This window comes from Python bivittatus, unplaced genomic scaffold (genome assembly GCF_059951505.1).
Source record: "Python bivittatus isolate LINGU-HERP-01145 unplaced genomic scaffold, Pbiv_v1 ctg000960_np1212, whole genome shotgun sequence".
Taxonomy (NCBI): Eukaryota; Metazoa; Chordata; class Lepidosauria; order Squamata; family Pythonidae; genus Python; species Python bivittatus.
In genome coordinates this window covers 7,141,182-7,156,806 of record NW_028277124.1, presented here as the reverse complement: position 1 = coordinate 7,156,806, position 15,625 = coordinate 7,141,182, and the positions used below count along the sequence as shown (strand labels likewise).

General features: G+C 39.0%; 1 protein-coding gene across 2 annotated transcripts in view; it reads left to right on the top strand.

Annotated features, from left to right (window-relative positions):
* The window catches only part of CFAP61 (cilia and flagella associated protein 61), a 150,090-nt gene that overhangs the window by 101,560 nt on the left and 32,905 nt on the right, over nucleotides 1-15,625 (top strand). For both annotated transcript variants that reach the window (XM_088131401.1, XM_088131400.1), the window contains 4 exons: nucleotides 1,108-1,400; nucleotides 7,256-7,583; nucleotides 13,454-13,545; nucleotides 14,201-14,406. In XM_088131401.1, coding sequence (XP_087987527.1) covers nucleotides 1,108-1,400; nucleotides 7,256-7,583; nucleotides 13,454-13,545; nucleotides 14,201-14,406 — 919 coding nt within the window. The remainder of the gene's footprint in view (nucleotides 1-1,107; nucleotides 1,401-7,255; nucleotides 7,584-13,453; nucleotides 13,546-14,200; nucleotides 14,407-15,625) is intronic.

Sequence of the window (15,625 nt, the reverse complement as noted above, 5' to 3'; positions counted from 1 at the left end):
GATTTATTCATTATTCATTTTCATAATTTTTGTACTACTTTTCATTTGCAAATATCAAAATTGTTTAGAATAGATATAGTTAAAATAAATATAAAAATAGAATAAAGCATAAAAACAGCCTTTTAAAAACCAATATACAACTACTAGGACAGTTGATAACATCACAGGAAGGTCTAGGCAAATAAATCCATTTTCAGTTTTTGGTAATAGCAGTGTATTGTTGGAGTTCACTGAATCTCCAAACAAAGTTTCTTCTACAATGTGAGCACTGATACAGAGATTGCCTGTCTTCACACCCCAGCTGAGTGAATGTCAGCAAGCCATAGTCTGCTCAGCAGGTCATCCTCTCCCGATTGTAAAAAGACCAGGTAGGTCTCTGTGGAAGGAAGTAATATATACATGCACAAATAACTATGTCATGAGAGAAAGTTTCACTTTATCTAGATTGATCATTATATGTTACAGTCTTTAACAGAATTTCAGTTTCTTTAGATTTTATATACAATAGCTTTGGTGCCCACCAGGCTGGGTAGAGATGATGGGAATTGCAGCTCAACATTTCTGGGGTTATGTTAGTGAAGATTGCTGAAGGAGGTCACCAATATCTTATGTTCTGGTACCTCTGTTGTGTGGATTTCATTATATCTGACAGAGAACAGATAGATAAGGTATAAATATGCTTTTTAGTTGTGGAGTAAGAGAATTCTGATGGCAGTGCTTTTCCTTCTCTCCTTTCCAATTTCCCATCATGCTTTTAAACTTTTTATTGTTTTTATACGGAAATCTTATAAACAAACATAGGCTGGATAGAGGGATATGATAAAAGATGGTAATTTTTTTTTCTTTCCCTTTCCCCACTGGTTCTCAAACTAAGATATAAAGATGCCCTACTCTGAGGTAAAGTGCTTCCTACTTCTGGGGTGTATTCTGCAGATTTTTCACTAAATTATCTTAGCTACTGTTAAGCAATTCTGTTTACTTCATAGCATCAGAGCAACAAGGAGGTCGCAGATAACTTCAGTATTATTACCATCTGAATTACTTTAATGAGGTTTTAGTTATAAGTCTTATTCATTTTTATTCTGTTTTTTCTTTTGCTCTCTCCAGGGAATATTATTGTCTATGGTAATAAAATTGATGTTTACACCACTATAGAATCCCTCTTATCATTAGGAATTAGTGGCTATCGTATACACCTTGTGCACCCTCCCTTGTACTCCAACATTACTTCTCTCAATAACAACGCAATAGAAAAGGCTGTCAAGAAAGCACTGTCCAGGGCTGGTGTAACTGAACACCGTGATAGTCTGTTGGCTCAATGGAATGATGGCAATCATCCAGATCCAATCGCATCTGCATCTTTCACTACTAATACAAAACCATTTAAGTTGCAATGTTCTGTAAGTATGTGCCTTTGCTGAGTTTTACTGTATATTAACTGAATAACTGGAGCAGGTTTGAACCCTGGAACTCTGCTTTTTGATCTGGCTATGCCTGAAACATAGCTCAAAGCTGGGGTATGAATCTTAATCTAGTTTTTGATTGTGTTATGTTTTAAGCTTTCGGCATTACTATATTGGCTTGCTTGATCTTACAGAATAAGCTAGTTATGTCTTACAGAATAAAGTTACGGTTTGGGGGAAGTCTGCAAAAATAATCTATCTTTCATACCTGCATTTTTTCCTACACTTTTTTGCAGGCTATGTATACCAAACACCATTTTTAAAAAAATTGTAGCAGATTATTTCCCCTCCCCCAAAGTTCTGTTGTACTACTTCATCATGGCAGGGTGGTGGTGTTATTCCTGGGAATGAAGAATGCCAAGAATGCATGCCAAGAGTACTGTATATATTCCCAGCAGGGTCACCCAAGGCATGAATATCATCCCAGCTGCCTGGCTAAAGCAAGCAGCCCATATATAGGGCAGCAGCAATATAGGAAGATGGTGGAAGCAGATGATTGCTTCATTAACAATGGCAAAGGCATTATTTCATACTGTGCAGGAGAAAGCAATGCTAAACCACTCCTGTGTTTTACCAAGAAAACCACATGGATATAAATTATAGCATGATTGATGATACAGTGCTGGATGATGGGCTGAGGAACAGCTGAGGACATGTCAGATTCATTGGGAGCTGGGGGGCATACAAATGCAATAAAAAATAAACATCCAAGATATCTTAGAAGATATTCACTACTTAGGAGAACCTTAGAGTACTCGAAGATGAAATAAGATCAACACTCTGGTTACCAGGTTGGAAGGTAGGAATTAATGGAATAGCTACAGATATATGGCAAGCAATAGAATCAGGGTGAGTACAGATTCTAACCAAGCTATGCCAGCAAATCCAGACAATGGCAAAATAGATGTGGCAAACAGATTGGCAGAGGTCCACATCCCAATACAAAAGAAAGACCTAAGTGAGTGTGCCAGCTATCATACATATCCTTAACTTCACACACTAGCAAAATAATCCTTATCCAATGTAGATTTGAGCCCTATATGGAAAGGGAGATGCCAGATGTTCTTTTTAAAAAAGTTTTGTTAGCATTTTTAAATACAATAAAAGTATACAAATTAGAGGAAAAATAAGAAAAAGAAAAAATAAGAAAAAAGAGAAGGGGGAAAAAAAAAAGAAAATGTTATGACTTCCACCCTTCTTTCTGTTGCATCTTACTCTTTCCCTGCCCTCTTTTTTCTCTTACTTTATAATTCCCTTCCCCTGCCCTTTTAACCCTTTTTATTCCCCAAATCTGTAAATCATCAATTCAGTCTTTCCTTCTTTCAGCAGAAAGTCCATATAAAGTTCCAGTCTTTCAAAAAAAGTCTATTGTTTTTTACATGCTAGCAAAATAATGTTTAGGTTCATCCAACAGGGAAAGGGAGATGCCAAATGTTCAGTCTAGATTTAGAAAATGCCGAGGAGCATAAGACATTGCTGATGCACACTAGATAATTGAGAAAGCCAAAGTATACCAAAAATAAGTCAGTACATGTTTCATTGATTATAGAAAGGCCTTCAATCATGTCAGTCATGTCAAGCTGTGAAATGTGCTTGTCCCAGAAAAATGGCAATCCCAAAGTATTTCATTGTCTTCATGTGAAACCTGTACCCAGATCAGGAAGCCACAGTACTGACAGAACATGGCAAAAGAGACTGGCTCCAGGTTGGCAAATGAATAGTACAAATACTATTCATACATACTATACACACTGTATAGTATACTTAAGGCTGTATACTATACTCTTATTGATTCATTGATTCATTCAACTTATATGTGGAATATATATTGAGGCAAGCTGGACTGGAAGAAAATGAGCATGGATTTAAAACTGGAGGAAGAAACATCAATAACTTGCACTATGCTGATGACTCTGATACCTGAAAATGCAAATGATTTGAAAGCTGTAGTAATGAAAGTAAAGACGCAAAATGAAAAAAAGAGAATTATGATTAAATATAAAGAAACTAATGACAAGTACCAGCCTTAGAATTACAATGAAGATACTGAAAAGGTAGTTAGCTTCTGCCTTTTAGGATCAACTATCAACAATAAAGGAACCAGCAGTCAAGAAATACGCTGCAGGCTATTACTTGGTAGAGTAGCCATGAAGGCCTGAAAAAGATATTCAGATGCCAGGATGTGTCTATATCTACAAAGGTCAAAGCATGCAGGTAATGGTTTTCTCTGTGATGTTCTATGGAAGTAACTGTTAGACTTTGAAGAAGCAGGATAGAAAGAGTATTGATGCTTTTGAACTTTGGGGTTAAAAAAGTCTCCTGAGAATGCCTGGATAGCCAGATAAACAAATAAATGGATCATCAAATGAATCAACCCATATTTTCCACTTGAGACACAATGATCAGCCGCAAATTATTATACTTTGGACACATTATGCAAAACCCTTGTTCTCTGGAGAAATCTATAATGCTGGGAAAGGTGAAAGGAAAGAGAAGAGGGTGTCCAGCAGCAGTGGGTGCACTATTGGAAGACCTGAAAAACCAGGTTGGGGACAGGTCCTCCTGAAAAAAAAATCCATATATGTGCTCGCTAAGAGTCAACACCAACTTAATGGCACAGAGGCACATTATTGAGCCCATAGTATGGAAGATTGGAACTCCTGTCTCAAAAGCCTTGTAGATCATTTGGGACAGCAGTCTGGTAGTTTCTGTTGCTACTACCTATCTTCCAGGGTTTGCCTCAGCTGGCATCTTTCCCCTAACCTCAGTATATGACAGAAACAAGACTCTCACAACCTGTATTACCTTTCTGGTGATTAAAAGATCAAAACACAAAAAGTTAAATATCTGTAATAGCACTACCTGGCCATATCATGTAAAGCCCTTCCTTGAGAGACAGACCAATAATTCTACAGAGGAAAAAAAAAAGTTATCATTACTATTAATTGTAAAATGATATATGATGATGTAGTAAATCAGTTTATAATTACATTCTATAATAAAAGGAGGTAAACAAAATCAGACTTTATTTTTAAAAACAAGATAACGTAAAAATAGTTTTTAAACTCTAAATATTAAAAATGCAAGCATTCAGTGTTGAAAGAGATAAATTATAGAACCCTCAATTCATGGTTAGCTGCTTACAAATGAATTAAAACAGAAGATCCCAAAAGAAAATGTAATGCTGCAGGTAGACTCCAGGATGGCAAAGATCAGCTCCATAACAAGATGAGATAGTTTCAAATTAATAATTCTATAGAGGAAAAAAAAAGTAAGTTATCATTACTATTAATTGTAAAATAATATATGATGGTGTAGTAAATCAGTTTATAATTACATTCTATAATAAAAGTGATAAAATATGATAGCTAAAAAGAGAATAAAAATGAAAAAAAGCAAAATATTCTATACTAATGGGCTACAGTTGTACAATTGTTAAACAAGATGTCTAGAAAAATAAACCTAATAAGCAGCAGTATAACAATGCAGTTATGTAAGTGTTGGTTTATCAGATCTGTTTAATTCATCCTAGTGGCCAATTTCTGGCTGACTTTCAAGCTGCTATGCAAAACTTAGCAACATTGTATGTTACAGGAGGATTAAATCAGAAGTAAAAACACATGAAATTGATCAGTATGGCCAGACAGCTGGAAATATAAGATAAAAGAAGAAATAAAGAAGAACATGTTCTATAACTTCAATGTGCCCAGACTCATAGAGACATAAGCACTTCAGAAGAGAATTTTCTGTATTTCAGAACTCCTAGCTGCCTGAGATAAGCTTCAGGGACTATTAAATAACTTTGACTACTGATAAAATAGAGATTTTTAAAAATATATTATCTTCGTTGTTTTAAAATAATTTGTCTTGCTCATAACCCAGGAAAAGCAGGTAGAAAGGAGAGAGTCTTAATAATGCTACTTTTGCTGATAGTGAGGATCAGGATATATCTTCCAGTGATAAAAAAGCTAAGCTCATTGGGAAACAAATTAATCTTATCCAGAGGATAATTATAGCCAGAACTCTAGACTCCATTTTCACCAAATAGGACTGGAGTGTCACATCATCTTTTCTTACATCTTTTTTCCATTTGTCCAGTTGGGAGATTAATCTACGATCACTACGTCAAACGAGATTCATACTTTCTCTTCCTGCAATACCTCTACTTTCACTCTTCTTTCTTCAATGTCCTTTTTTCCTAAGTTCCACTTTTGACACTACCAAAAATGGCTTGTCTCACATTCAGAACCTCTCATTACCCTTGTATCCTTCACTAATTCTCTCAGTCTTTCATAATAAAAAATAAAATCAGTTGGGATCTTAGATTTATATTGATTCTTTTTCCATGTATACATATGAATAGACTTATGTTTAAACCACATGATACAAAGCAGATTTTTGTATCTGCTTTTTTCTAAGCAGATACTCATCAGTCACCATTCTCATTCATTCTTAGGGTTGCAAATGGACAAATCAATTTTTTCAATACTGTCTTGTCTCATTCTCACCTATCATATAACAGATTTTTTTTCTCTATACATCATATTTATTTAGAATGTTACATACTTTCCCCCCTAACCAAGAATGAGGTAGCAGGAAAATTATGTACTATGTAACATGCATCTATGATCAAACTACAAGTAGTCCTTGCTTAAGGACTGCCCTGTTTAGTGACTATTTGAAGTTATAATCAGTCCTCACACTTACGACTGTCTCAGCGTCCCTGCAGTGACATGACTGACATTCAGGCACTTCACAACTGGCAGGCGTTTACAGCCATCTCGGCATCCCACAGTCACATGATCGCCATTTGCACACTTCACAACCAGCTTCCGACAAGCAGAGTCAATGTAGAAGCTGGCAATAAAACTGCAAGTCGTGGTCACATGATGCCTTGCTTGATGACCACATCGCTTAACAATGGAGTTGCTGGTCCAATTGTGGTCATTAAGCAAGGACTACACGACTTAACGACTAAACAACAACAACATGTATTCCTATTTTCATTTGGACCAACAACCTAGCTGACACCAAGTCATACTTCCTGACATACATTTTAGCCTTCTCATTTGTAATTAAACCTACACCTTCACTTCCATGTGTGTATTCATCAACTCCGCTCCACAAGGTTATATCACCTTAATGCATCGTATTTTACATCATATTTTTCTTTTTTTTCATTTATTAATTCATGCAGTTAATGATTTACTCTTCTTACATTCTAAGTCACAATTTTCCATTGTCATGGTTGTCATGAAATGATCTTGACCTTTATCACCCATCATGGGTCTGGCCATTTGAGGGTTTCATATAACACTTTTCAGTAAGAGATGGAAGTAGTCACAGCCTTCATTATATCAATGCTACATCCAATATACTTTGCTAATGGTAAGTTCACTAATGGTCAGTTTAGTATATTTTGATCAGTATGCTGCAAGTGCATTCAGAGCCCAGCTTTATCCCAAGCAAGCCAATATACTGTTGCCTGTACTCCACCTATTGGAAAGTGCCTGCAGTATACTGACAGTGAGGATATTCATCTGCTTTGAGCACTAAATATTCTAAAAACTAAGTTTAATTATTTACCACTTACTGGAACTTAGCTATGATTGACCAGAAAGTTTTTTCTTTTGTACTTCTTTAATAATACTTAATGTCATCCTGTTCGTGTTTAGTTTCCACTAAATTTGCATACTGGGTTGCAAATTAAGCAAAGTTTACAATTGGACTAAGCAGACTTGTTTTATGGCAGTTGCTTTAGAGGATGACTAATGACCAACAATTTATTTTAGGCATTCTTTAACTTTACCAAAAGAAGAGTGGATTATGAGACTTTCAGAGCAGTTAATGACGCCTGTCTTGTCTATGATGGGAGGCTTGTGATTGATACCAACTTCCATACTAATGATGTGGCCATCAGAGCTGGAGGTCCTTTAACCAAATTTTCCAATATATACTATGCTAATGAATGGACACACAGCAATTTCAGCTCAAAGGAGATTGGTTTTCAGCTTGCAGCAACCATGCTGAATCTTTTTGATCCAACTCTAGAACCAATCTTTGAACCTCCAGAAGATATGGATAGACTAATTCCTATGTACAAAGGATGCAAAATTCAAGGTGAGCCAAAAAAATGTCTTTTTCATAGTCGTGCATTTCTATAAATTTCACCTTGATGTATCAGAAAATATTTTTAAGTAAAAGAAATCAATTTATGATATATCAGGTTCAGAAAGACAACATTTCTGCCCATTGGCAGAATAATTTCATTTTTTCTGTTCTATTTGTCTATTTATTTATTTATTGCCAAGATCATCTAGCATATACACCAAATGCAAATTCAGAATACAATGTTGCCATTGCTACATACAGGAAAATTAGAACTGCCTCTTATTTATTTACGCAATATTATTTTTATTTATTTATTTATTTATTTATTTATAAAACTTGTATGCCACCTGACTCGCAATGACTCTGGGCAGCTCACAGCAATCAAAGAAATTACAGTCAAATCAAAAAAACATAAAAAATAAAGATAAAAGATGGCAAGCGCGATGAAGTGAGGGGTTTCACTCTTCTTTGCCAAAGGCCTTGGTGCTATCCCATCCAAGTTCAAAGATGGAATATCTCCAGATCTGGGTAGCCCACAGCCACTTGGTCTTGGTAGAATTGAGTCAGATCAGGTTTCTCCCCATCCAAACCCGCAAAGCATCCAGGTACAGACAGAACCTTGATAGCTTCACCTGACTGACTCAGGGCCAAAAGATATAACAGCAGTTTCATGTAGATATTTAAAAGGAGGGGAGAGAGAATAGAACCCTGCAGCATCCCTTACAGGAGGAACCTAAGGAGTGATTTCTCCCTCCGCAGCCAACAATGATTGGAACTGACCCCATAGAAAGGAAGAGAACCACCGTAAAATGGTGTCCCAGTCTCCAACCCACAGAGCCAGCTCAGAATGATGCTGTGATTGATGGTATTGAAAGCTGCTGAGAGATCAAGGAATACAAGGATACACCACCACCATCCCAGCTCCACCACAGATCATCAACAAGCACGACCAATGCTGTCTCAGTACTAAATCCCAGCCTGAAACCCAACTGAAACAGGTCTAGATAATTTGTTTCCTCCCTGGTTCTCATCAGCTGCAGACCAACAACCTTCCCCCAAAAGTGAAGGTTGGAAACTGGTCTGTAGTTGTCAAAAAATGCTGGATCTTCAGAAAGGCTGACACCGTGGCCGGAACCCAACCACGGGTCACCTCCCTGGCCACTTTTACAATCCAGAAAGGGCCCAGATCCAGTAAGCAAGTGGCTGAGCTGACAGCACAGAGAGCCCTGTCCACTTCCTTGGGAGTCACCAGCTCAAATTCTTCCCAGATGACACCCCCAGACCATGCCCCAAGCACTTCAGCCTGCTCTGCCCAATCAGAATCCAAATCAGAGTGAATCTGAGCACCTTTATCCATCAGATAGCCTGAATAATCCTCACAGTGGCCCAATAGATGTTTCTTGGGGCCCTCCCTACCCAATAAAGACTGAGTTAACCCAAACAGAGCCACTAGATGGCTATCAGTGGACACAATAAGGGTGGAGAAATACTTACATTTTGCCACCCTTTTTGCCACAAAAATCCCTAATATGGGCTTTTACCTCTATCTAGTCAGACTCACTTCAAGTCTTCCTCCAACTGCGCTCTAGGCATCTCTTCTGGTGCTTCATCTCCTGGAACCCCTAGGTAGACCAATGTGCACCCCAGAATTAGCACACAGGGAGAGGTCGCATAGGAGCGATACAATTCAAGGCCCCAGCCACCCACCCAGTCCAGGCAGCGACTAGAGCCTTGGCTGAACTACTCACCAGATCCTCAGGGAAAACCCCAAGCTCTCTCTGGAACTTCACTGGGTTCAACAATCACCTGGGGCAGGCCAATAGAATGGTCCTGTCTCTCTGCAGGAAGGGGTGACACCAGTGAGTCAAAAGGCAACCAGGGAGTAATCTGTTCACAGCAACAGACTGATGTTAACATCTTCCACTGCCAGATCACATCTCAACCACCCCAAGATAAAAGCCAGAACTAGTGTGTGACCTCCAATATGCATCAGGCCATCAATGGTTTGAGACAGATCCATGGTTGCCATGGAGGCCACAAACTCCTTAGCCGCCCCAGACTCAAAGTCACTGGGTGGCAAGTTGAAATCCCCAAGCACATACAGTCTTGGGGACTCTGTTGCCAATCCACCAACAGAATCCAGGAACTCAACCAGGGATGCTGCTGGGCAGCAGAGAGGGATCACTGCTAACTGTACCCTTAAGCCCAGCTTCAGCCAGAGCGCCTCACGTCTGATTGTTTGCAGTGAAGAGATCTTGAAAGCCTGTAACAACTCACAGATGACGAGAGCCATCCCTCCTTCCCTCCCCTGGGTTCTTGGCTGGTGCAGAACCCGAAACCCAAGTGGGCACATTTCTGAGAGGTGAAACCCTCCCCTCTGGGCCCAACCAAGTTTCTGTAAAGTCAGTACTCTCCTCCAAGATAAAATCATGGATGAGGGCAGCTTTGTTACACACTGACCTGGCATTCAGAAGCAACAGCCGAATTCCAGGGCCACCAAGGATGTGGCTGCCAAGGACCGAGGCTAGAAGCTGAGGCCTAGACAGCAGGACCACTTTCAAACAGGACCAGTGTCCCTGAGTGCATCCCACCCTCAGATTCCTGCCCTGCCCATTACCATTGAGATAGCCCTGCCTGCCCCCTCAGCTTGCCCCTTCCCATCCCCTCTGCTGTGCTTCCTTCCCAGGCCCAGGCACACATATCCAATTTCCCCACCACCATCACCAGACAACTCCCCTATAACCCACCCCAGTTCACCAGGGACTCAGTCATCCCTAACCACACCTGTCTTAAGGTACTCAGCAGTCTGGGGGATTCAATCCCCAGCAGGAAAAAGGGGGAAAGAACAAAACAAACATACAGAAAGTTCCACACAGTTCCCCACCCCCATGAACAGGGCAGGGACCCTAATGATGACACAGGCTGAAAGGCCCAGAGCAGCCAGATCCACAAAGCCAGCATCTGGGGGTGGGGGGCACAAAAGGCTAAGGGCCACCAAGGCTGCACAGGCCACGAAGTCCACCACACCAGCAATCTTCTGTCATGATGGCAGCACCAAGGCCCTTGCTGGGCCTATGGGCCTCACTGTGACTCCTCTTGGCCCCAGTGGCCAGGCCCAAGGCACAGCCCTGATCTCCCCACCAGCGCCAGCTTCAGAACAGGGATTCAGAACAGGCTGGAGAGCTAGTAAGTACTATACTGGGTTCCTCCAGCTCCCCCCTCAATGACAGAGCGTTCCCCCTGCTAGCTCACTGGTCACAGGAGCCAGCCAAACAAACAAACAAAAAACATACAGAAATGAAAAGACAGCATCCACACCAACCCCTCCTCAGCACACAATCCATCCAGTTGCCATCTTAAAAAAAAAAATCCTCAGGAACTCTAGGAGGTTTACAAATATTAAAATAGCAGTGAAATAAAATTACATTTTAAAACTTCAGTAACAAAATTCTAACAAAAATAGGGAACAGATACAGATAAATTTTTGTGTGTCTGTACACACATACACAGATAGATGCCTGTGGCTCTGCAATCAGTCCCAAAGGCCTTCCAGAAAGTATTTACCTCCTTCCAGAAGTCCTTGATTGTGAGGGCCATCCTCACGTTAGTGGACAAGCTGTTTCACAGGAGGGAAACTGCCACTAAGAGTGCCTGATATCCCATCTCCTCTACCATACTGTACAACCTGGTAGACAGGGACCATTAGAAGGCACTCTGGCCATCAGGATTGGATGGGCAGTTATTACTGTATTTTTCTGTGAATAAGATGCCCTCATGTATAAGATGCCCCCCACTTTTCCAACCCAAAATTAAGAAATCAATATTTTAAAGATAAAGCAGAACACGTTTTTATTTAGTAATTAGGTAATATTTACATGATACACTCAGTGGGAGGAGGTCCAAACTGTCTCTCTGCAGCTCTATTTCCATGCTCTTTTGCATAACTGATTACATTCAGTTTGAATTTTGCGGAGTAAGATATTCGCTTATTTATTTTTTTATTTTCCGACATCTTTATGGGCTCAGAATGGTCTGACATTACCGGTCCCTGTCGCATCTGCGCACTGCCTACATGCTCGCCACCTCCAACGGCATGTGTTCCAATTGGTTTGTTCAGCATTAGCTGACGTCAGTTACATAAGGCTCGTGATTGGAGGAAGCCTGTTTGCAGAGACAAAGTATGGGCAGAGTTTCGCAACTCTGCGGTTCTCTCCTCGGCTTACTTCCTTGTATAAAGCGACCTTCAATTTTTAGTGTAACGATTTTAGAAAAAAGTATCGTCTTATACATGGAAAAATATGGTACTTAGAAAAGGTGCTAAAAGCCTCCAGGCATTGGGAAAAGTATGGCTCAGCACAGCATAAAAGTGTAATCTTTTTCTGGCTGTGGCCAGGGCTGGCTCTAGGCTAAGGTCAAGTAGGCATCGGCCTAGGGGTGCCAAATTTTAGGGGGGCACCAAAATTGAAAAGACTTTTGAAAAACACAATCAAAAAGCAAAAAGCAGTAACAGTGCATTCTGTGAACCAGTGCGCACGCTCAAGGGTTAAATGTAATTTTGTAATGTAAATAGGGTGAAGATGTCAGAGAAAAGAAAAAAAAAATCTCCAGGGCAGAAAATCATAAGTGTAAAGCTCAAAAACTCAAAGAAAAAAAGAAGCACAAGAGCACCTTTTTGACATTCCTAACAAAATCGGAAGATGGGCCAAACCATAGGGGTGCCAGAATATGACTGCCTAGGATGCCAGAATGTCTAGAGCCAGCCCTGTACTCCAAATTACATCAGTAGCCAGAGCAAGACAAAAACTATTTTTATTTGATTCAATGTAAAATACAGTTAATACAGTTAACATGATTATTAACAATGTTTTTAATAATTTCCCCCATTTTATCATAGGAGGCAAGCTTCGGGGGGCTCAGAGAAGGACTTACACTTAGAGTTTCAGGGTCTGCATGCAGCCCAAAAAGCCCCATATTGTGGACTGTGCATGAAATTAAATCTGCTAAAACTTTGGATCTACTTTATTGAACTGTTACTCTTATAGATGCAGTTTCCTCTCCTCTTGCCACATTCTGCCTTGCACTCCCTTTCTCTTCATCTAGAAACTAGAGAAAATGATTTAAAAGAAGCAATAGGAGCTGCAGTAGAAAATAGGAAAAGGGTTAAGTACTCTCTGCCATTCTGCTTTTCAGTTGTTGTTTTTTTCATGTGAAAGAAATACATTTCAGGTGTTTAATACTTGGGGTTAGCCCCTGAAATAAATGTTGGATATTTGTTTTTCTAACACTGATAGAGCCCGCATATTTTGGCTTCCAAAGAAATGGAAATATAGCAAAAAGGAGCCATTTCTCACATTTTGCAACTTTTAAGATCAAATTGGCTATTAGATAGAAAAAAAATTAAAAGAAAATCATAACCAACCCCAGCTGCCTGATAGATCTGATTTCTCACTTTTTTTTCATAAGGTCATATTTTCCAGGTCTAGTTGCGCCTACAAATATATAACATATTTGCATGGCATCTCCTATGAGAAAAGATGCCAAGCATGAAGCAGGTCTGAGAGTACAGTAATCCTTTTTCATTCTTATTAAAAAGATCCTGAATGCTCATCCAGTATTCTGATTCTCTCAGCTGTGTGTTTACAGAAAGCAGAGTCTAACTTGTGCAATTCTTGAAAAGATTAGCTGAAGTTAGAACTGCTTCAGTTCAGCATGTAACTGCCACAATGCATACCATCAATTAAATGGCAATGAAGTTTCATCTGTTCTTCCAGTCACCCTGGATGTGTTTTAAAAAATAAAAAGTACTTTGAAGGTCTAATGATTAACAAGTTTACTAATTTTGTATACTCTGCATGTCTTGATAATGCTGTTTTTCACAGGTGGTGTTCTACCTGGAAAATATCATTATGTGCATATTTTTAAACCTGGGATTCCTGCCCGCTTGGATGTACAAGAATCACAACCTAATTATGTAAGTACGCCCTGAGTAATAAACAGGTCTGTGTGATTTTGAATTAGAACTATCTTGAGGATATGTTTTGTTTGTTTGTTTTCTAGGAAAGCTATGGACATATAATAAGCCTCATATACATCAGACAAATTAATCAAAATGCTACATGAGGTGTAATGACATCATAACTGTAACAATATTGTTCACATAGTTTTCAGTCTGCTAGCATATGAATTAAATGCTAAGGTTGCCTCCTTTTTTGCTAGCAAGGTTTTTGCAAAATTAATAACCACCTTAATAACAAATGTACAACATGTATAGTCTTCCTTGCATTTTTTTGTGCATCAGTACTGAACATTCATATGTACCAGGCAGCTCTGCTGACAAGACTTCCATGGGTACTCGTGTTGGGTCTTTTCCTGTAAGGACACAGATACAACATTTGAATATAGCTAATCTTGCTGCTAATAGCAATGCTCTTAGAATATAACCTTTGTGGTATAACCCACACAAGAGGGAAAAAGAATTAGAAATTCAGTTGTAAGGTATTGATATAAAACACTTCAGTAGTAACTAACCTCCTTCCCTACCTGCCTTGTTCTCTTCCTGGAGTGAGCACTTTGATATGTGATCTAGCTTTGCCTGTTGTCCCAACACTTTTCTCAATTTATTATAGGGGATTGCAATCACAACAGGAGATGCAGTAAAGGGAAATTACTTCAGAATACATGTCAACCAGTACAACATGATAGAAACCATTACTTGCTTTTCAAAGGAAGTTATTCCTGTTTCCAACTACATATGTTTATTTGGACAGCATGAACGTCTTCTTAATAATCTTTGTTCTCGCTGGAGGGAGGGACTGATCTCAAATCTCTATAGGTATGATAAAATTTTATTTTGCTTATGAAATTGTTATGATGCAGATATTTTGGACAGATTTCACTTTTGGAGAAGCAGCTTGTCCTGGTCACAGGCAAGCACAGTAATATGAACTCATTCCTGAAAGGTAAACAGAAAGTCCATGGAGAACATCATTAGGAAAAGTTTGATGATTTTAGTAGTCTGTATGTTTAAACATACTATTGTATCAGCTACTCTCAGAAAACTTGATTGTAAAGAGGGGGATATACATTTTTCAAACAGATAAATCAATTAAAATGTGGCTAATATGTGTGGGCTGAGGGCTGATAGCACTGTTTCATATTTTGAGCACTTGTGGTAGGTGCACTACAAAATTATTGTTGTAGGAGACTTGCCTGTTCACTATGCTGGGTGAAGCCTGTCCAAAAATGTTCATTTATCATAAGGTGAACTAACCCCTGAGGATGCTCTCTACACTGCAGCGAGAACTTTGTGGCATTCAAAAGCATTGCTACCAATAAATATTGTACTAGAAGTTAATGTTTTGCTTTGCTGAATGCCAGTTCTTGATTTTTTAAAATTAAAATTATATGTAAAGAAAAGATGGTGGGGCAGAGATTTTTGGAGATAATGGAGTCTGAGCACTACCCCTTAGGCATTCTAAAATAAAGATTTTTATAAACCAGCAACAGGCTGGTTTATAAAAAAAATCTTTATTTTTTTATAAAAAGTATATAAAATATATATATAAAAAATACATGCACACTGTTCTCTCACCCCAGCCCCAACTAGGAAAGGAAGGCAATCAAACAACTATTTTTATAAACCAGCAGCAGGCAATGTGGCGTCCACAGCCATCAATGTAAGATGGCTGTGGATGGCACGTTGCCTGTTGCTAGTTTATAAAAATAGTCACTTGATTGTCTTCCTTTCCTAGTTGGGGCTGGGGTGAGAGAACAGTATGCATGTATTTTTCTTTATTTTAGAATGCCTAAGGGGTAGTGCTCATACTCCATTATCTCCACACAGAAAAAAAGCCCAAATTCTTTCTCCCTCCTCTGTCGAAGTAAGTGGTATTTTCAGCCTCAGTGGCCTGGTGTCCATTTCTTGAGAAATGGCATCCAACAACATCAACTGATGCATACTTGCAGTTTTTTAATACCTGAATATGTCATTGACAATCAGTCAGCATACTACCAAGCAAAAATATATGAATTTTCTATTGCCACAATGATTA